The sequence below is a fragment of the Micromesistius poutassou genome (assembly GCF_964030765.1).
Source record: "Micromesistius poutassou genome assembly, chromosome: 1".
NCBI lineage: Eukaryota > Metazoa > Chordata > Actinopteri > Gadiformes > Gadidae > Micromesistius > Micromesistius poutassou.
The window spans coordinates 15,103,681-15,125,689 of NC_140271.1; the positions used below are offsets into that span (position 1 = coordinate 15,103,681).

A 22,009-nucleotide genomic window follows, 5' to 3' on the forward strand; every position below is an offset into this window, starting at 1 on the left:
ATAACAGGAAGATATATGTAGCACTTTTTATAAACCTTACCTGACGTGAAAAATTGCTGGGAAGTTTCATTGTTGATTTCAAGATTTCAATGAGATACAACTGCTTGTTGCAACACTTCCACATCATTCCCTCAGAGTCCATCAGATAACGAAGGATCAGCAGTTTAAATAGAAAGTCGTGAAGGCCTTTCCGGACCTTTGTGAAGACAGTACAATTAAAATATTAGAAAATTTATTTTATTTAATACATTCAATTAAAGTTGATCTATTTTTAAACAAAAGGCTACTTACCGATGACGTGACATCTAAATGGAAAATTGTCAAATCTCTTTTATTGGTGCTTTCCAGCAGAGACTGGAGGATGGCATTCTCGTCCACCTTTGGTTCAATCAAGCGAATGCATTTTAACACTGATGGCTTTTTGCTCGATCGCTTCAGTTTCCCATGTAGTCTCTTCACATAGAGGGATTTACCTGAAGTGACAGAAAGGAGTTCTTCAATATAGAGTCAGCTAAAGTATTGGCAGATATGGGGACTGCCACAAAGACACGGGTACTCACCCACACCAGCTCTTTCCGATGACACAACTCCAACAGAGAGTCGGTCTCTGAACACAGATGCGGCGCTGCACTCATCTGCGGGGACACTATAGTGTCTGCTCAGGTAACTCTGAATCCTGTCTGTTGGCTCCTTAGGGACCATGTGCAAGCGGTATTGACTGAAGGCTGAGGGAATATATGCATGTTCCCGCTCGGAACTGCAGACCATGACTAGTCTGTAATCTTCCCTCCTTTGCATTTTCATTCGCTGGAAGAAACTCTCGACTTTGGAGCTCACGTCGTAGGTCAGAAGGTCACCGTAGAGCAGAGTGTAGATCTTTTGTCCGCTGTAGCCAGGGGTGAGACAGCGTCTCAGGAACAGCTCCACTTGTTCATAAGATGTCGAAGTGTTGCAGAGTAGGACTTCGTCATAAGTGGGCAACGCCTCTTTTTCATTGCTCATGTAAATGGAGAGGCAAGTGTTGAAGACCTCTTCCTGTGAGCAAACAATGAGGTTGGGATTCCCAGGAGTCAGGCCATTAGGCATCTCTCTTGTTATGAATGAATTCCCTATACTTTGCTTGTTGGCCAGTTTCTCCAATAATTTACCGAGGCCTTTTATATCGAGAATATGTGGAAGAAAATTCTTCATGTCCTTCATGTAACTGTTCCAGAGTAAATCAAATTTTTGGGAACAATTGGTCTTTTCCACAAGAAGCACCGAGTCCCCTGTGATTGAATAATCCCTGATCAAATGTTCTGGCACTTCAACAAAAGTGTTAAATTCAATGTCTTGGTTTGGCTCTTCTTGGTCGGTGAGGATTTCGTACTGGAGTGCATGCCAGACCTCTCTCAAATCTGCTGCTGTACAATTTGGCTTGACAAAAGAGAGCATCATTAAAACCTCAACCTCCAAATCAGCCACATTTTGTGGAGATAGCTTACTGCACAGGTATACAATCTGTTCTGCTGTGTAATAGTTTAGGTAGTAATGTTGGGATCTTTGTTTGTCCACAAAGTCCTTCCAATAATCGAGGCACTTCTCAATTTTCTTGCACAACTCTGGAAGCTGAATGTCAATTTTTCCATCCACGACAATGACATCAGCCACATTGCCAAGGTTGAAATCAATAATGATACTGGACCCTTCATTGCTGAAGCTGCAATTGATGTACGCTTCCCAGCTTCTGAATAAAGGGTTCCCAGCTGTGTACAAAGCAATGAAAGCCTCAGCTAGTCTTTGAACATTGGCAAAGATCTGAGGAGAGAAATACAAATGAATACATTTAGTAGTAGTAATAATTATTAGTACTTAACTGATAAACCTGCACTTTTTTACTGCATTATTAATAAAAAAAATGATATGAACATTTATTGCATCTTTCTGTGCGAGCACATGTGCACAGGGGAGAAAGCCAAACACATGTAGACCTGCCTCTGCAAAGTGGTCCACCTCATGCTGGCCCTGGTCTCCTTTCCCAGACATGAGCATGAGTTTGTTCTGGAGCTCCCGTAGGTCTTCCAGCGTGTACCAGCGCAGCTCCTCTCCCTCATCGTGCTCCTCTGGAATCCGCAGCTTCAAGGCCGTGTCAAGGCTCAACTGCAATAGAAGAAGACACCATGTTACTGCCTTCCAAAAGGAAATGTGACATGCATGTAGAGACGACATATACTGCTAACATGCACCTCTAATTCCTTCTTAAAAGAGGTCCTAAGGTGGGAAAAGTGTCGTCAACAAGGACATTTTTAGGATAAGTAATTGAGATTCCGGAGCATGTTGACATTTTTTCAAATATAAAAGTCTGCTGTTAGTTACGCTACCAGTGTTCCTAAAAAAACAACAAAACATTACTTTCTGGTTGTAGTACATACTGTTAAAAATAATATGTTGTACCAATAATAGCCTCATAAACATTAGAGACAAATTATACGGCTGCATTAAGATCAGCGTTAACTTCAGTAGCAATCAGTTACTTACCCTCTTTACGTTACGTGCGCTGATCACATAGGTGCCCTTGGTGTTGATGGAGGATGCTAAAGAAAGCGAGGAGAGTTCCACTGAGCCATGACTCTCCTTCACCGTCTTAAGCCATTCCAGGTGGCGTGCAGTGTCGACCTAAAACACATAACAGCATGCTTAAAGGTTTTGCACACACATCAAATATTGAAATCCAACCTATAGTGGGGATTATCTTATTCTACCAGTTTCTTTGGCAAGTCACTGTCATTCTCCAAAGCTCTCCAGAGTTTCTTGAGCACATCCTTGAAGGTCTGAAACCCTGAGTCCTTCTTGAGGTCGTACAGCATTGGCGAGTAGCCAAGGACTGCATCGTGAAAGCAAGCTACCCGATCCACATCCAAGTCATTCTCTCCAGCGGAAATGGAGGCCAGGTCAACAAACACCTTCAGTTCATTGATGTCTAAAAATAATGACAGTTTGTTTCATCACAAATGCAAGGGTTTTCTTGATCAATACTCATGAATATTAGAACATTGGAACACAACACAACATTGGACATTGGAACACATACACAACATTGGAACACATACACAACATTGGAATACATGATTGGTCAGCAACAAATATTACCTTCGAGGGCTTCCTTTACCCAATGGACAAATAGTCCTCTGTGTCCCAACTGTTGTAGACAGTGTCTGCGTGAAGAATTGATGTCCACAAGAACCATCTTGGCCTGATTTAAGTTATCGTCAATTCGATTGAGGGGTTCTTCTTTAAAGGCTTCATTCGTCTAAAGAGAACAAAATAGTGTAAAAGTTGAAATAGAGTTGAATGCAATATGTTGATCAAGCTGATGGCCATTATGTATTCATTATTATTAATATTACAATCTATATTATTGTTATAGTTATTAGTGTTCTTGTTATATGTTTGATACATTACTAAATGGTAAATGCATGCTCAATATTAATACAAGCAATTATCTTTAAAAGAACAGGTTTGAGGTCGGATAACGGTGACTTACAACGTCCAGTAATGTCTGCAGGACACTGAAGTCACCTTGAAGACACAGTGTCTCCTTGACAAGCATGATCGCTTGAGCTGATTCCACGGCAAGATGAAGTTCGTGGTACTGCTGAATCTGCAGAGCCCTCTGCTTGATCCACTGTTTGTCATTTGAAGGGTCCACTCTGCACATCATGTCAAAGTCCTGCTCAAGTTCGTTGTACTTCCCGGTGTAATCTTTGAAGAGTGTGTCAACCTCCCTGAGCTTTATGCTGCCATCCATCAGGCAACAATACATGTCTTGGTACTTCTCATAACAGGGCTGGAATATGTCATCATGTATCATGATCGGTGTGGCCATAATATTAGCGACACCAGTTTCCTCAGGGTCTACATATTGTCTCGCCTGCCTTTTCCAGCAACCTTTGAACAAGTAGCTGTCTCTGTAGGTGTTCAGGACCACAGCCATTTCCCTGATTTTGTCGTCAAGATTGAAGTACGTTACCACACCAGCCATTACGGGGGACTGCTGGTCGAATGTGTGAACCTCCATGAAATTGTCAAGGCTCATGGTCTCAATGCTGATCTGTTGGCTTGCTTCCAAGGTACCGACATTAACTGTTATTGGGATTTAATATTTTTAACTGTTAGTTAGAAGGGTGTTATTGAATGGGCGGTGGGTAAAATAATAACAATAAACTCACGCAACACGCATACCTGTCATATGTTCTTCCAGTTTGTGGCTCATTTTCACAACAACATCGACCAGATCCTTTTCGTTGTACACAGCTGTCATCTCAGCATCTCTACGCCTTAACAACGTATACATTCTATCCTCGTCCTGATACTGAGGATCCTCGGCGAGACAATCTGTGAATGTCAAATCACACATTTACATTTAGGGCTTTTATCCAAAGCGACTTATAACGGTTAATACACACCGACGGCGGAGTCAACCATGCAAGGCGACAGCCAGCTCTTTAGGAGCAGTTAGGGTTAAGTGTCTTGCTCAGGGACACATCGACACTAGGAGGAGCCGGGGATCAAACTAGCAACCTTCTGGTTACAAGTCAACCTGCTCTACCTTCTGGTTACAAGTCAACCCACACCCTTTTACCATGTCCGTAAAACAATTCTTGAAATAATATCGCCGGCTATACGTTTTCATCATGCTCAATGTGATATGATTAAATTACAGATTTCAGTTTGTAAAATATGATATACCAATTACCAATTTTCAACAATTCTAAGAAGGCATGGCGTCTTTCCAAGAGGAACTTGAGCAGGTTGATCTTAATGTTTCCCTTGACCAGCTGATCGGTGATGGCAGTGAAGGTGGATATTGCTATTGCCATTCTTTCTCTAGCCTCTTCTGTGAGCTTCTCAATCAGCTTCTCATTTGCCCCTGTAAAGACAAAATATGATGCGTTTTTTTCCCCCCAGAGTTAAAATCAACCTGTATATTAAACTTCATATTAACACACAAAGCACCAGTAAGAATATATACATGTCATGTATTTTTAAATGGTACATTTGGATACAAACAAATTTGAGTAAAGTGTGCATTTGAAGTCTTGTTTACCATGTAGTTTGAAAACATCTTTGGCAGCCGTCCAAGACAGGATGTGTCGAAAAACCTCTTCATCCTGATCCCTTACTTGGCTGTTCTTTGGCCATGACTTCTGAATGATGGCTGAAATGAGTTTTCCAAAATTCCAGCTGATTTTTAATTTTGCAAACAGTGTCCCCTCCTGCTTTTCCTGTTTGTGAAAAAAACAAAATGGCATGCATTACCTATTTTATATATTGGATACTGTATTACCACACACTTCCACTACCCATTGACAATTGCCTAATATGATACAACATGTACACATATCCACATACAAAAAAGCTAATGATATCCATTCACCATAACCAACGATACATCAGGATTGAATATTCAGCTTTAAGATGTATTAGATTAAAAAAAATACCTTGCACAGTGAGGTGACCGCCTCTAGAGCACACTTCTCGATAACAGCAGCCACATTTGGATGAGAATGACTGAGTTCTTCGGTCTTTGAGCAGTAGAACTCAATTTGATCAAGTGCTGATTCCTAAAGCCATACAAACATGTTAACATTTTGGATTTCACCATGAAAATCAAATTTGGAATAATTGTGGTGGATACCTTCTGGAATGTGCCCTCCAAATCCATTGTGAACGTCTTCCTCCAATCCATTTTAAAATCTTCATTTTTTAAATTGAGCGAGATTACGTTTTCCCACATCTGTAAATGATAATCATTAAAATGCCATATCTAACAAACAAAAAAAAAATAAATAAATAAATAGTACAGACCTCAGCTTAGAAATATTTTGGGGGTACTCACTTGTATTTCATTCTCAGAACTATTGCGTGAAAGGAAAGAAGTATTCTTGAAGGTCTGACTGATCCAGCCTCTCATGATAGACATTGCTTGAATTAACAGTTCCAAGTCTTTCGCATACTGCTCGTCATTTGTCCCATCTTGAGCCACCTTTGAAAAGGATCAACACTCATGACATCTGCAAGCTTAGATGTTGGGAGATCCAGCTGAGAGAATCACACAAACCTGGTTCTGGTCCCGGAAGTCTGCAACCAGTGCGACGAGATTCAAGCACGTCACTGGAATATCCGTGTAGGTCCGACCAAACTGTGCATATTTGACTCCTTTGCAGAACTTCTCCAGCAATTTCACAGATGCTGCGGCGCACTCTCTGCCGTAAGCTACGCCAAAATAACTGTTATAGACAAGGAACACAGGTGGATGGCAATTAGCATCTCAGAAGTGACAAATTGTACATGTATGCAATGGTTTATTTTAAAGTAAATCACCTGTACTTGTGCTCAATAAGATACTGTTGAACATGTGAGAGAATGTCGGATACATCCTGTGAAAATACAATTCTATTAAACAATCTATTAAACTTTACAATTACAAATACAATCTATTAAATCTATTTATTTTCACAGTAGTATGTTAAAGAATGTCTGGGAATGTGTTGCGTTTGCTTCACCTGGTGATTGCTGTAGGTGATGTCCAGAGAAGTCTTTTGGTAAAAGAAATGAAGGAAGTCCAACAGTTGCATGTTTGTGATGATGCTGCACTTAACCAGTTGATCAAGGGGCATCAGACACATCCAGGATCGGGTGGTCAGTGGGTCAATCTCCAGTAAATGTTTATTAAGGCTCATCAGGTTTTGTAAAGCCCTAAAAATTGGAAGGTCATAAGAATATATAAGTAAATAATTTAACCTTTGTCATCATTGACATTTTTTGTAAAACAACTTACTGTTTTTCCTGACTGTTGCAGTCTGCTTGGTTGAATACTATACCCTCCAAACCTGTCCAAGATAGGACAGTCTTGGAGAGAGGTAGTGGCTGGAAAGGCTTGGAGGTACTCTGCAGGAGGTGGAGAAGAGGAAGCACCAAAATCCACCGATGTAGTCTCTCTGGTTTCATAGAATTGATCAGCAATACCAGCAGCTTTGGCAGACTGAACAAATTAAAACAAAGAACAGTCATGGTCATGAGATTGCCCAAAAGGATAAAATGATCTAATGACAAACTGTGAAAGAGTTCAAGAAAGATCCTTCCTCCTATGCAATTGAAAATTAATCCATTACCTACATTTAAGCTAAAATATATTTTTGAAAAGGTCAATACAATTTAATTTAAGGTGTTAACGATCTAAATGAAAGACCACCTACTCTGTGAGACAAGAGACATCAAGTGAGAATTTGTCCCAATACTTGAGAAACTCTTCTTTGTTAAGCTTTGGAAAGCACAGGGCTTGGCAGAGGCGATGACGCTCCCCTGCCTCCAACTTGATATTATAATGGCAGCACACAGACAGCATGATAACTGCTGCTCTCACAGGATCTTCAACGAAGATACCCCACTTCCCATCTCCGTCTTTATCCAACTGAGGAATCACTTTTTTGAGCATGAATTTCTTCATCATCACCCGGACCTGAAAATGTCAAGCACAGACATAAACATTTGGGTTGATTCTAAATACATCAGCTGAGCACACAAAAGATTTGTGCTGTACATTCTAGACTTGCTAGCTATTTTAGGACCATCGAAACACAAAAGTGTGTATATATATATATACATTTTACCATTACAGAAAGATACTTCTATATCTCAATTGAAAACATTTTGATAGGGCTCTTAACATTCAATCATTATATCAGGAATATTCATTGATGCACACTATGTTAGCATTTTTCTTTTGAACGATAAATGTGAAGTTATTTACATACTTCTTTTTCTCCATAGTCTAGAGAGTTCCACTTTTTCTGTGTGTCCTCATACACAACTGGGTTTCCATAAACGTCAAAGAACTGTTTCAATTGGATGAGGAAATTTTTCAAGTTGATGTCATTCCAATCCCGAAGGAGGTCAAATATGGAGTCTAGCATGATGTTTCCTGCAATCTCTTTGCCTTGGATGACACTTGTCCTTTGTTCCGACCATAAGTTTTTCAAGCGTTTCAATATATTCTTGGTTGGTTCTGTACAGACGATGTCATCATACTGATGCCAGTCCCCTTTCACATAAAAATAAATCACATTTTTAATTGGACAAAGATTAGTTGGCACCTCATGTACAAATAAAAAATGTTTGCGAATGAACTGAGAATTGTTGCCTCTCTTACCTTCCTCAGTGAGTAGTCCGGACTTCACAAACAAACATCGATTTGTATGTCGCTCAGAATCTAATTTGTAAATGTATTCATACTCATATTTCTCCTTTTTGGCCTTGTAGACAACATATTTGTATGGTATGCTATTAGCCACGGCGCGTTCTTTTGTTGTGACAAATTTTCCCTCAACTAAAAATCCATGCTCTCCAAGATCCCTGTGAAAAGAAAAAAATATATTGACAAAACGTGGCACACAAAAGAATCCACAAGAATATGGTACTGTATTTGTACATTGTATTTTCAAAACATTTGCCCAGAGTTCCCTTACTTTAAGGCTTCTCATGAACTTTGAGCCAAAGGGGAATATCATAGAGGTAGGAGCAATTAAGTCTTACTTAGTCATAAAGACCTCTGCAATGTTCTCATTCCACGTCCCAATATGTTTGCCAGCTTGGATAAATATTAGGTCGCCATCTTCGAGTTTGAAATCCTTTGACAAAACCGCATGAAAGTAGATTGTGAGCCTGTCCCTCGCAGCAACTGTCGTGTTTAAATTGTTTATCCTAAAAGTGTAAAAAGACAAAATGTTAATAAAATTTTGACAAGAGGAATTCTTATTTATTTATTTTTTCTAATAATTATAAATGTTTCTACTACTACGATTCTACTCTGTTTTGTTTTTTCACCTTTTTGGCGGAGGTTCAACGCGGTTCCCAGATTCTTGATTGTCCCCGGTCTTTTCCATATCATCAGGGCTTTCTTGTGCATCACCTCCCCCAGCGGCTGACTGCTGATTCCCCGCAACGTCAACCTTAGCATCTGAGTCAACGCTCGAACCAGTGCGTTGAGCCTGTAGAAGATACACAATTGTGTCGAGTTAGTAGCATAAACTCAACATTCAACTGACAATTTTGGAACACTTATCTTCTTAAACCTGTTGGTTTTTAACGCTAATAATACAAGTCTTTTAACTGTCAATCTGATTACCTTCTTTTCCGCAGCAGGGCCTTGTTTACCAGTCGGTTTTTGCCTTCCTTTTTGATCTGGTGGACCACTTTCCACCTGCTTCTTGGATTGGTGAGTATCATTCGCATTTTCATCCATGGATGGGTTCTGATCCCCTTTATTGTTATTCTTTTTGGTGTTAACTTTATTGGTCTTCTCACCTAGGTTCTTCTGATTGGTGGATTTTGTCCCTTTACCTTCTTGGGGTTTCGTATCCTCTACCGAATTGGTGGAGGAAATTGAGTCTACCTGAGCTGACTTAGATGACCCAACTTGACCCGACTTGGATGCCTCATCCTGAACAGACATGGGTGACTCAGCCTGAGCTAGCTTGGATGACTGATCCTCAACAGACTTGGAGGACTCAGCCTGAGCTAGCTTGGATGACTGATCCTCAACAGACTTGGATGACTGATCCTCAACAGACTTGGAGGACTCAGCCTGAGCTAGCTTGGATGACTGATCCTCAACAGACTTGGATGACTGATCCTCAACAGACTTGGAGGACTCATCCTGAACAGACATGGGTGACTCAGCCTGAGCTAGCTTGGATGACTGATCCTCAACAGACTTCGAGGACTCATCCTGAACAGACATGGGTGACTCAGCCTGAGCTAGCTTGGATGACTGATCCTCAACAGACTTGGAGGACTCATCCTCAACAGGCTTGGATGACTCAGCCTGAGCATGCTTGGATGACTGATCCTCAACAGACTTGGGTGACTGATCCTGAACCGACTTGGATGACTCATCCTGTACCGACTTGGACGCCTCATCCTGAGTTGACTTGGATGCCTCATCCGGAATAGAGTTCGATGACTCATCCTGAACTGACTTGTTTGCCTCAGCCTGACTCGTTTTTGGTACAGTTCTGCCCTCGGATGGTTTTGTGCCGTAAGCCTTCAACGAAGTTGGCCGGCTCTCTGGTGTGGAATTGGCATCCGTGAGTAGGCCTGGAATATCATCCACTTCGTTGGCATTACAATCTCTTTTAGAAGATTCTTCCTGTGTATTTGGCAGGTTGTTGTCCAACAGGTCTGAGGTCAAAGATTTTTGGTTTAATGACACAGGTTCATCATTCTTCTTTCTGGACCTTCTCTTCTTCTTTTTCTATCAAGAATAACATGTAACATGACTTTAGCATTCATACACAGTTTATACACACAAACACACACACACATGGGACTATATATATACACACACACTAGGTAATGATTCGAGAAACTTGATAACTGTAAATCATTGATATAAATTCTTTGCATCTGAGCCTCATTTAATCCATATCTATACAGCGCACTGTGTTTCACACAGATGATTATTAATTATTGCTGCACAAAACTCTTACGCTGTGTACATGTGACGTGGAGTAGCCTGGATTTGATGGCTCCGACTGCACAAAGGAGTAAAAGAGAGAAAATAGCGAGGGGTAAGGAGAAGAGACAGGCCAGAGAAAACCCACAGAAAGGAAATTTCTAGCTGACACAAGCTACATTTTGCTCAAAAAATATTGCAAATATTAATATAGCAAAAATATTTCCTATATGATCACACAATGGAGTATCATATTCGAAAAACTAATATAATCGATAGCTGCAGCCCTAATATATACACAGGACTATTTCAGACCATAACTAGATACATGGGGACTATAATAACTAAAAAAAACAAAAACAAAATGCAAACTGATAATGCAAATACATATTAAATGACACCACATGTACATACTTGCTTCGTGGTGTCCTCAGGGTCGCCTTCCCCAAAACAGACGAGCTGTTGGGGGGAGTCATTCGACTCATGGCTTTCCACGGGCAGAGAAGGCACTGGTTCTGAGGTATTTGAATGAGGATCCCTCTCTGTATTTTGAGTCAAAAATGCAAAAGAGACAGTTTGCTTTGTCTTACTGTATGTTTAAGTCTGTGTGATGGATGGATGGATGGATGGATTGATGGATGGATGGATGGATAGACAAGTGAATAGTTAAAAGGTCCCAGGACATGCCACCAGGTGTGAGTGTGATAAGCTGTTACAAGTCTGACTTGAAAATCTGGCTCTTATGACAAGTGGGCATGTCCACCTAGATGTGTGCTGGATAGATGCCAGATGATATGCCCACTTGTGATGTCATAAGATCCAGATTTTCAAAACGCCTTGCAACGGCTAATCACACTCACACCTGGTGGCATGTCCTGGGACCTTTAATAGTTTACTAACCATTTGTGTTGTTCACAGGTTGGGTAGTGAGGCAATTTCCACACTCACTGCAGAACTTTGCTGTCCTTTTAACAAACTTTTTACAACTGGAACACTTCATCTTCGCATGTTAATTGCCTCTGTTGTGAGGGGGGAAATGTAGGACAGAGTTATGCTTACGGAGCAGAATGATTCACTTTACATTCTTCAAAAATGAACCTGTGTGTACCCAGTCGTGTAAAGCACAACAGAGACAAAAATATTTAAAACAATGTATTAAGTCTAAATAATTTCGATATAGTTAAGGTATTTCACTACAGTCAAATCAGTATGTCTTCAAGGCAACCAAAACAATGCTTATCCAGGCCATATTAATCAGAGTGGACAAGGTCACTCCACTCAACGAACAACTCTGTTAAATGTAGACGGTCTTAGCCCACCGACATATCCTTGGCTCCAAAACCAAATCTATACTTAATATCTATAGTTAATCATTTATAATATCCACACCTGTAAACCAGTGACGTCGCATGGCGTGCCTCGATTCACTTCCTCTTTCGGTTTCCCTCACTAGGCGTCAGCAAAAGTTGACATTAACGCCTCTTAGTAGCCTGTATATTAACCCAGTAAGGGAGCTATATTCTCCTTATGAGCCCACTCGAGTTGAACGAATATTGAGCTTCTTCCTCATTACAAACTAAAGCAGGCTGTCTGCTCGGCTGTCTGCTTAGCCTTGCTAGCCCGATATGACATAACAGCTCGTAGCTTCTCCCCGACTGCGCGTAGTTATGAAGATATGCACATTACATACACAACTAGAGGACTGTACACTTCGCAATTGTTATTTAGGGGCCGAATGAAATGAAAAAATAACCGTTTAGGCCTACATACATGCCATAACATGCACTCCTATTGCTAAACGAATGACACCACAGTCGCCTACCGATGTCTCGATGGGACGCCGCGGGGGCGCGCGGACGGCACTTTGGGTTCGGATGAGTTGGATGTCAGCTGCTCGTCGTCTGGATCATCTCAGGCTGTGAGGAGCTACAAAGTCTCCCCCGCCCCTCCGACAGTTTACGCAGTGGTCCTTCTTTGACGGAGTTCAGGAGAACGTCTTGTCCACAGTCGCCCTGAGTCGACTCTGTTTAACCTACATGTAGTGGAGGAGAATTGGTCGAGGAGTCTTTGGTATCGGTTTATTATGAATGGGCGTTGCCAAAAGCGCGCAAACAACCGCTGTGGGACCTCACTGGAAACGAAAGCAGTTGAGAACCATAAAGTGATGCAATATATTCGCGGAAAAACATTCTGTTCACTTTCGTATTATTTCAAGCAGTGGACCCGATGTTGAGTCAATTAGACATTACTTTTGGTTCGAATAAAGCAAATCGTATTTACAGGTTGTATTAAAGTTGTGTAGCTTATGAGCATTGATTTCTTCTCGGGAAATAATACGATATAGGCCTAGGCCCATTAGACTTTAATAGTTGAGATCTAGGAAATGGAAAACGTGTCCTCTTGTAGGCCTACACTTACTGAGTCTCTTCCATATACCAAATAAAATAAAGTTCACCTTATTGTGCAAATCTACAGGGAAAAAACACAAAATAAGTCCAATCATTGCATATCATTGGATATGAACGTGTGTCATCATTTGATATAGGCCTACCTGTAATACACCTATAATTTCACTAGAGGCCACTAGTACACTGTTCCAACATGTTAACCGCTTCCATACAAGAACAGGCCACCTTCTCCTCTTCAGAAAATCTGCTAGGCCTACTTCTCCATTTGAATCAGAAAGAGGGACCGATTTGTTTTCAAGTCTACATTTAATCTTAGTCTGTGATAGTCCTACTATAGGCCTACAATCATTTCACCCGAGGTCAATGATATAAAAAAGCAAACATAGTCCTACAAAAAACGAATCAAACTTATTGAAAATTCAGCATGGAAAATTGACCACATAATATCATGTAGATCGTTGATGTAAGTGTTTGTAAAGTCAATGACACACCATTTACCGATTTATTCAGAAGAGAAACACACACACACACACACACACACACACACACACACACGCGCGCGCGCGCGCGCGCGCACCCCTTCCAATGTCAAAAAAAATAAAACCAAAATCAAAAACAGGCCTAAGGCATCATGATCACCCTCATCTTGTTGGCAGAAAAAAAGGAGATACATCCACAAAGGAAGTCCCACAGGAGGTGAGATGAATCATCCCCCCTCCTTTTTTGTGAGGACAAAATATGAAGGGGCTCCCTAGGATATAAGCAGTCATCCCGAACAAGTGGATCACAACGAGGAGCCCTGCACTCATACGAACATCGATCCACTCGATATGAACATCAAGGTGGTTTATGGTATCATCATGGTCATCTCCATGCTGGTGTCTCGCAGTCCGTCGTACGCGTGGTACAAACAGGTGTCCGGTCCGAGCTACTACTCGGTGGGACGGGCGTCGGGCTTGCTGTCCGGGATCCTGAGGTCTCCGTACATGAGGAGAGCCGAGCCCAATCTGTCCGACCGCGCCGAGACGACGGAAAACGCGGAACTCTCGGAATCCAGTCGTCAGAACTTTATCCTCAAGTCCATGGTGAGCTTTCCTTTTTGAAAAACCGGCATGATAGGTGGCTGTACAGATGGAGGGTTGGGGGTGTCCCCAATGTATGAATGTTTCATGCCTGGACGGTTTTAAAAGTTGTGGTAAAAGTTGTGCGCAGTAGTTCGGGTGAGCGGATGGGGTTCGAGAAAACGCCGTTGTGATGCATTAACGTGTGCGCTTTCTCTCCCATCAGCCTGTCTGCATCAAAGAGGTCACGCCAAACCTGAAAAACTGCGAACTCTACGAGAAGGTCAAAGGGATGTTTAAGTGCAAGGCGGAGGTGTACCTTTCTCTGGATTCCTTGGACTGTGTGGAGGATTAGTGGTTTCGTTCGGAGAACATCCATGGGGGCCTGGTGTGGGTGCATGGTGATGTGGGTGCATGGTGCCTCACAATCTTTATCTCATCACCCCCACGATGTACAAGTTACGGCTTATGGCTCGACATGTCATTTCACACGAACCATTTGGCTTCATTTTTGTATGAATACGTATACCATTGAATATGTATACCATTGTAAATATGTTATCCAAGTTTACCAAATAAATCATATTGCATTAAAACCTGCCTATTTTGACGTGTTGATCCTATAGGCTAAATTGTGACTCGACGGTAAGTGAACACCCCATCCCAATATACTGGCATCAATTTGACAAATTCAACAGCACGAAAACCCCTATATTTATATTCTTAAATAAACTTATAAGTGCAAAGTTGAGAAAATATGTTATGGTCCTTGAGTGCATGTTAAAAAAACAACACTAAAACAAACCTACAATAAAGCAAACGACGGATTTGGTGACCCTTGGTCAAACAAATCCGTCATTTGCTTTAGTGTTTTTTGCATCCAGTGTGCAAGTCAAAGTGATCACAAATGTTTTCCTGATTGACATAACAAATATTTATACAAAAAAGCCTATCCCTAACTTGAGCTTATAAAACAGGATATTTACAACTAGGAGCGACCCCACACCTAATTGGCCAAATGGGGCTATTGATTAGCCGGACCAATCACAAACATGGTCCTACTTGTCCCGGTCCAACACCCTTTGCACCCTGGCTCAATCCACACAGAGGCAGCATCGTAGGACAAACGCGGGTCACTCGTAACATGAAGTGTAGGCTATTAGGGCACAGGTAGATAAATAAACTAGTGGAGATAAATCTGTGCCATGGTAGGCCTTCAACAAAGAAGCGGACCCATAATGAGAGACACTTGTGACAAACTGTTGTATTAAAATGAACCAAAGTGCAATGTCTCCTCCCTGGCTGATCCGACACATTCTGAACGGCTTTGTCGATGCCGATGAGGTGGTCTGCTTTGCGAGTGAGCTTGATGGTATGCAGAATGAAACCATGAGGACACTCGTTCATTGTTCCTCCTTCTAATGCTTTTCCTTTCATCCTTATCAATCATAACAGCCAGACTTAAATACATATTTTATTAAAAATGTATTAAAATGTTAACATTAAAACATCGGCCATGGACTGAACAATCATCAAAACAGACAGCGACCTAAAAAAAACATCCACATTGAAATGAAAGCATCAAATCTTGATCAACAGGCGCTGGACTGAACCAATTAAAAAAGCGAACCGCCCATTCCCAACCCCAGGTTCCGAGGCTGGGCCCCTACAGCAGAGGGACGGCTGCCAAGTTGTCCTTGATGATCTGCTCCATGGCCACCTGGAAGACCACCTGTATGTTGGCCGTGTCTGTGGCCGTGGTGAAGTGGTGAAAGACTGGCGTGCCCCGCCTGCCGCTAGACGCTACGAACATGGCAGCGATGTGGTGGGCTGCGGTGTCCACGTCACAGTCTGCTCCTGCGGGGGCAAGAAGGACGGAACACACAAGGAATACGTGATGGAAGGAACGTCAGGTATTTAGTTCATGGAAAAGTGTGTCTTCTTCTGACCTCAAAACTAAAGCTACTCAATGAATAAATCATGTTTGAAAGTGTGAGCTTGCTTGGGTAACGCTGTGTGGAAGGCTGAAACCATGCACAACCACAACGTCACATGAGGAAGAGCGAGACACACCCAGTGAGAGATTCTCAGGAGGAAGACAGCGTATGGAATAATAAAAACAGGAAAAAATGGTTATTGTTCGTCTCCGGACTTATGGATACAAGCAGAATCCCTCGTGGGATTCAGGGATGTCAATAAGATGCCTTTCACATGTTTTGCTTGCGGAAGAGAACATTCAGAACATCTCTATTGTATCTCATTGCATATCATTAATATTACATGAAAGTGTTCAAATGTAAGGAGCATTTCACTGTCAAATCCTCAGAATTCTTTATCATAGTATGACATAGTATACAGTATTCTTTCACAGTATTGCAGAAAGTCTGCGCATTCAGTTCCCATCGTGGTTTCCCCCTCCCGGCTACCATTTTGAACCCAGGTGGCTGCTACATGACCATCCTGAGAAGGAATAACTAATGTTTACTTCATAAAGTCAATGACGGCTCTGGTCCTTCAATTAAACACAAACAGACCAAATGCCGGAATACACCTGTGTTTGGCCTACAATGCAATGCTGTTTGCTCTAAACCTAAAAAACCTTTTGTTCATGAGTCAAAATAGATTTAGAGTAGTGTAGATTCAAATTCCTTGCCTTAAGAAAATAACGCAGCAATGTAGATATAAGCTTACTTTATATACAATACATTGATGACATACCTTGATAACTGGGGAGGTGAAATCTCAAGTGTCTTCCAGAGTATAAGATCTTCTCCCGAAACAGATCCGTTTTGTTCATGAACAGAATCTGTATAATAATAAATAAAAACGCAAGTGACCAGATTGACCCTCTGTGTGGATGCTCACCAAAAGGGCACCCAGAGCCTCTTCATAGTGAGTGAGCGGAGGCAGGGATTTTAAAAGGGCGTGAATGATTGGTGTCTGACACAGCGAGCCCTGTGTCAGATACCCCACATGGACAAGAGCCGGCACCATAAACCTCTCATCTGACCGGCTGGGTCCCCTTCACAAACGACCCCAGATTCGTCTGCACCCTGCACTTCACCCGTTGCATCCAGAGTTGACACCAATTCTTAACGTCGTTCCCGAGGCCCGAGACTCCCATTACACACAGTCAGCTCAGTCACCACACCCTCACCGTTTTGAAGACGAACAACCTGAACCCCTGATCTGGGGAACAGCACCACACTGGGCTTGTTCCTGCTGGTGAGGTTGACCACCGGTGCCTCCAAAATACCACAGGACACGGCCCAATGGGTGTCTGAAGGTGAGTGGGCAGAGACTTACCATTGTTGTGTTTCGGAACATGCCATTGTCGCAGACGGAGGTGAAAAGTTCAAGGCTCTCCGTGAGTCGACTCTTAATGGAGACGGACATGGTGAAAATGAGAGGAACAACAAGGTACAAGAAAGTTAAAAGCATCACACACACACACACACACACACACACACACACACACACACACACACACACACACACACACACACACACACACACACACACACACACACACACACACACACACACACCTACCATCGAGGGGTCTTCCATCAGGGTCATGTCGTACCCGCTCAGTGTAACCACAAACAGTATGACCTGGACCGAGTCAAAGCAGCTGAGCCACTTGGTCCTGCGGCTCCGCTGGGCCCCGACATCGTACATCCTGGGGGGGGCCGGGAGCAGAGGCGTCAGTCAGTCAGGTGGAGTTCACCGAGCGGGTGGATACGTCCATGTGAAGGAGCAGAAAAAAGGGTACAGAGCTAGGGATGAAATGCCTTCTGAATTTCGACCTCCTCTCTGCAGTTCTCTTATCACACCAAAGCTTTTCACCCCTTCCCCTCCAGCGCTGCAATTACTCAAAGACCACATGGTATGAATATAAAATAGGTTAACATACAATTAAGGTGGCCAAGAAAATAATGTGTCTATTGCATGGCTATGGAGGGGTATATTCGTTTAGTTTTTCCCAGTACAATTCTTTGGAGCCGCAGTTAGGAGCCAACGTTAGACCGACTTAAATGCAATGAAATGGGTCATTGTTTAAAATTGCAAAATGAATACATTGAAAAATGTGTACAATTTTGACACAAAGAAAAATCTTGGACATGCATTCGGTCATGTATAAATAAATAAAACCGGGTGCTCCAACACGCTGAGTGTAGCAGTAGGTCTGGGTGACACAGGAAATGGGAGCCACTTGGAACAGACAGCCTCCAGGTGCTAGATTGCGACGGCCGTGTCAAACGTTTACGCCAATTTGGGCAAACTAGGGAATCATCCTTAACCGTGGCATTTGATGACTGTAGTGTGAGTAGTGCATTGGCAATATACTTCACTCAACAACCTAAAAAATGCTCACAAAAAAATAAATAATAATCACAATATATAAAAAGGATAGTGGCGGTATCATTTAAATCTGCTTGCAACGATTTTGTTTAAGATAAAAAAAAATGCTAAACATATTATCATCTCTTTATTCTTCCGATTCACAATCCGCCCACATTTCTGCATCAATCTGAGAAGCAAAAACCTACAGAAAATATTCCACATGCAGGACCACGTATGTTTGCCCATGCTGTCCCGTATGCTGTCATGTTACGGCAACACGTGTGAAGCTCAACAGAATGAAACGCAAGTACGCTCTCCTCAGAATTTCAAGCTTCGAATGTTTCTCCATGCAAGGGTTCAGGGGTCAGACGGTGCGTCTGTTGCTCTCTGCGTATACGTTCCCTGCCGGAGGAACCCATCAATATTTCATAGGTTTGTTTCCCTCAGGGTTCAGACTGAGCATAAAGTCCCATGGAGATTGGGACTGAGCAGCCCACGCCACCAGGACCCATGGGAGAGGGAACATTGCAGAGCTTGTGCCATTCAAAACTCCACCAGGAAATTTAGCTTATAAAGTAAACAGGAGCAAATGAATAAACCAAAATCTGTTCCTGAGCAACTATTTTTCAATCTCTCCATTGCACTTCATGAATTGGTTGGTGGAATTGTTGGAAGAACTATTTTGCATTTGATTTAATTCATTTATTCACTCATTTTAAATGTAAATACATTGACATTTAATTTTCTTGGCTTGATTGAGCATCGTAAATAAAATTTGAATCCAAATATGGATTAAATGTGTTAGTTATTGAGAATGACTTGAATTGGGTCAGAATTCCCACTGACAATGTGTAACACTAGACCACAATAAGACTATCTTACCGAAAGATAATATTGTTGGCTGTAAATTGCGTCTCGATGATTCCACACGACCGTACCCTCACCCTCAAGACGTCCCGCTCAGTCGGAATGTAGTTGGGAGCGACGATCCGACTCATGTCCTCAAAGAAACTGGAATACAGCAAGAACACAGATGACCATCACTCACACACCCACACAAACACTTACCAATTCTGCAAAAAAATACCTCCAAGGCCAGAATAATATAATTGAACACGGAATACAAAAATTACAATTTCTTCATGCGTTTATTACATACACTTTGGCTAAAAACATCCAATTCAGCCAATAACTCAACCACCTGCAGGTCCAGATTAAACCTCCAAATTGCCAAAATGCCCAAAATTGCGTCACTTATAAAAAAAGGACCCCTCTTATAGAAAGTGTTCTGAAATGGCAGCCCATCCCATGATGATGACGACGACGTGTCTAACAACAGACCTTCAGAGACATCGTGAGTGCACGGGCAGGAGCCCAGCACTGTGCTCCAGGCACTGTGTTACTGTGTAACGAACGACCAAGTCAGGCTACTTACCAGAAACAAAGGAGAGATATTAGTGTCTGAATAATGGGAGAGCAGGACACAATACATCATGCAAGTTAAATTAGAAGGCAATCAATTGATTGTTTAAAATGTGATTCTACACGTATATTCTACACACATATTTACAACTTGACTCACCCTGCTCTTACCTAGTCCAGCAGGACAGGCACACAGATACATGTACGGAGGTTCAAACGCAAAAACGCCTCTAGCGCTGTCCACAATCACGTGCATTTCTTCCCTCGATGTCGTCTGCCAAACTTTGAATCGCAACCTATTTTTCTTGTGGACAGGCCCTGGAGCGACAAGCTCGCAGCGCACTTAACAAGTCCAGTCCTGCATCCGTACCCTGAGGCGGGTGCGGTGCTGTACTCCAGGGGTCGAGGGGGGGGCCTCCATACTCACTAGACGGCCGAGTCGTTGAGGTGGAACTCGTGGCCCCGGGCCGCGGCGGCACGCACCCCCTGGTCCGCCCACAGGGAGCACAGGGCGTGGCCCAGGAAGGGGATCAGCGCCTGGTCCTCCCCCACACACTGAGCGCAGGACAGCAGGGCGCGCGCGTGCATCTGACGACACAAGCAACCGCAGCGTCTCCTTAACGAGGCTTCCACTGCGCAGTTTCACTGTCAGGTCGGTTCGTTAGAATGCTGTGCGTGTCGGATTGTCCGTTACATTTCTGTTCAACTGTGGATTTTATGTTTGAGATATTACATTTTATTTGTATAGCCCTTAATCACAGGCACGGTCTAAAAGGGCTTAACAGGCCATACATTTATGACACCCCCTCTGACCCTAGCCGCCCAGAAATAACTCCCTTCATTAGCAAGAAAGAAAATCCTGACAAGGAACGCAGAGTGGGGGATCTGTCCTTGCAGGGATGATCAGGAGTGCAATGGGTGCCATCATTGACAGATACAGGAGATAGCAGTGAACATGTGGCAATGGCATTTTGAACAAATAAATTAGTATTCTCCTGTCAAAAGCCACAATTGGCATTTCACCTTCTTCTGCCTGCAAGAGGCTTCACACAGCCCACGCATGGAGATTACTCCCATGGGGTGGAAGGGTGTCGCGGGGCTAAGGGAGAGCTGAATGAACCGAAGGGGCCGTCGCTCTGTGGTCGCTCACCTTGTTGTTCTTGTTGAAGAGGTTGATCCTCAGCATGCCCATACCTTGAAGAACAAACTTCATGGAGGTCAGAAGGTTGTCCAGAATGGCTGGCTGGAGAGAGCGAGAAACACCGGCCCGTTATCCATCACCAACGCACTGACGGCGCCGGTTCCTACGTTTCGAAGTCCTGAGGGAATCCGTTTTCTTACGGCACACTCCAATAATGAAACAACGTCCACAGAAGCTTCCAACCAGACAACCAGTTATGGCAGTAACTCTTTATGGAGCCCGGGACATTTACCAATCGGTGATAGGACTAACACAAAACTAAATGAGGCTATATTGGGTATAAATAACAGCAACTTTTCTCTTTTATCACAATAATACTATTATTGTGAAAAAGAACAGTTGCTGTCAAGAGGGCATCATTACAACACATTTGTCAATAACCATCACCGCCCTAGACTAAAATGAATGTAAGGTTTCATTAAACGCATTATGATGAACTGTATAAACGTCACCTGCATTTTAAAATAGCTCATGAGTGCTTAATTATCATGGTTTGATTTCAGACATCCAAGTAAAACGCATATAAAACAAAGCATCACACCAGTCAGATAAAGTGTAAACTAGCGACACAATTCACCACCAATGACTCACTTTAGGAAGGGATACTGAAAAGGGGTACCTTGAAACTAATCAGCTCCTGTTTGGTGAAGCCACAGCTGTGGATGAGTTTCATCTGTTTGACGAGCGTACTCTTTCCGCTTTCAGCAGGCCCTGCAAGGGGATCATTTGACTCACTCAATGCACGCGGGAGAAATATTAATAACAACCTTTTCTGCCTGCCAACACTCACCCAGCAGGAGAATTTTGACCACGTTCGTCTCCCGCTTGGCCTGTTCATCACAAAGATCTTGCTCTATTTTAGAGCTGTGGCCTCGAGCCTTCTTGTCTTCCTCAGAGACGGCCTGATGAAGACACAGTCCCATGCATATCTGCAGAACGCGGGGCTATTACTTTGACTAGAGTGGTTCTGACGGTAAACTGATCGTCAATTCATAACAAAGTAGCAATTTTAATAAAGTAAGCAATCGAAACACTTTGAGGCCTAACTTAAGGAGCATGCATCATGCGTTGCACG

At 42.6% G+C, this 22,009-nt stretch overlaps 3 protein-coding genes across 4 annotated transcripts in view; 1 reads left to right on the forward strand and 2 right to left on the reverse strand.

The window, feature by feature from the left end:
* Positions 1-12,559, reverse strand: part of LOC311378199 (E3 ubiquitin-protein ligase rnf213-alpha-like) — a 31,547-nt gene extending 18,988 nt beyond the window's left edge. Inside the window, exons 1-28 of one of the 2 annotated variants that reach the window (XM_084488220.1) lie at positions 12,318-12,559; positions 11,396-11,514; positions 10,910-11,037; positions 10,530-10,574; positions 9,167-10,294; positions 8,866-9,029; positions 8,575-8,742; positions 8,192-8,394; positions 7,797-8,083; positions 7,239-7,501; positions 6,821-7,024; positions 6,546-6,738; positions 6,364-6,419; positions 6,101-6,269; positions 5,879-6,025; positions 5,678-5,776; positions 5,481-5,603; positions 5,087-5,264; positions 4,736-4,909; positions 4,222-4,374; positions 3,524-4,122; positions 3,130-3,289; positions 2,742-2,959; positions 2,518-2,655; positions 1,975-2,139; positions 561-1,797; positions 292-473; positions 41-196 (exon numbers count right to left, since the gene is read on the reverse strand). In XM_084488220.1, coding sequence (XP_084344346.1) covers positions 41-196; positions 292-473; positions 561-1,797; positions 1,975-2,139; positions 2,518-2,655; positions 2,742-2,959; positions 3,130-3,289; positions 3,524-4,122; positions 4,222-4,374; positions 4,736-4,909; positions 5,087-5,264; positions 5,481-5,603; positions 5,678-5,776; positions 5,879-6,025; positions 6,101-6,269; positions 6,364-6,419; positions 6,546-6,738; positions 6,821-7,024; positions 7,239-7,501; positions 7,797-8,083; positions 8,192-8,394; positions 8,575-8,742; positions 8,866-9,029; positions 9,167-10,294; positions 10,530-10,574; positions 10,910-11,037; positions 11,396-11,495 — 6,837 coding nt within the window. In that variant the 5' untranslated portion in view covers positions 11,496-11,514; positions 12,318-12,559. The remainder of the gene's footprint in view (positions 1-40; positions 197-291; positions 474-560; positions 1,798-1,974; positions 2,140-2,517; positions 2,656-2,741; positions 2,960-3,129; positions 3,290-3,523; positions 4,123-4,221; positions 4,375-4,735; positions 4,910-5,086; positions 5,265-5,480; positions 5,604-5,677; positions 5,777-5,878; positions 6,026-6,100; positions 6,270-6,363; positions 6,420-6,545; positions 6,739-6,820; positions 7,025-7,238; positions 7,502-7,796; positions 8,084-8,191; positions 8,395-8,574; positions 8,743-8,865; positions 9,030-9,166; positions 10,295-10,529; positions 10,575-10,909; positions 11,038-11,395; positions 11,515-12,317) is intronic. The other variant, XM_084488221.1, reaches the window with a different exon arrangement.
* A 1,174-nt stretch (positions 12,560-13,733) lies between these two features.
* Positions 13,734-14,319, forward strand: npb (neuropeptide B; the record flags this gene model as incomplete). The annotated part of the gene is made up of 2 exons (XM_084464428.1): positions 13,734-13,988; positions 14,191-14,319. 2 exons carry the CDS (start codon positions 13,734-13,736, stop codon positions 14,317-14,319), a joined length of 384 nt encoding a protein of 127 aa, XP_084320554.1.
* Positions 14,320-15,571: 1,252 nt separating this feature from the next.
* Positions 15,572-21,907, reverse strand: gnav1 (guanine nucleotide binding protein (G protein) alpha v1). The gene is made up of 9 exons (XM_084488790.1): positions 21,725-21,907; positions 21,554-21,645; positions 20,884-20,976; positions 20,161-20,321; positions 19,194-19,322; positions 17,517-17,646; positions 17,271-17,342; positions 16,683-16,770; positions 15,572-15,851 (listed from the first exon to the last, which is right to left on the reverse strand). The coding sequence occupies exons 1-9, from the start codon at positions 21,855-21,857 to the stop codon at positions 15,631-15,633; spliced, it is 1,119 nt and encodes a 372-aa protein (XP_084344916.1). The 5' UTR covers positions 21,858-21,907; the 3' UTR covers positions 15,572-15,630.
* Positions 21,908-22,009: the final 102 nt, after the last annotated feature.

What these genes read in the sequence shown, in the direction of transcription:
- gnav1 (XM_084488790.1), bottom strand. Translation starts at nt 21,857, where the DNA reads ATGGGACTGTGTCTTCATCAGGCCGTCTCTGAGGAAGACAAGAAGGCT. An exon ending in GCCAACAATATTATCTTTCG is followed by an intron (nt 17,647 to 19,193) that starts GTAAGATAGTCT and finishes GGCCCCCCCCAG; the next exon opens with GATGTACGATGTCGGGGCCC. An exon ending in TCACCTCCCCAGTTATCAAG is followed by an intron (nt 15,852 to 16,682) that starts GTATGTCATCAA and finishes ATCACGTATTCC; the next exon opens with TTGTGTGTTCCGTCCTTCTT.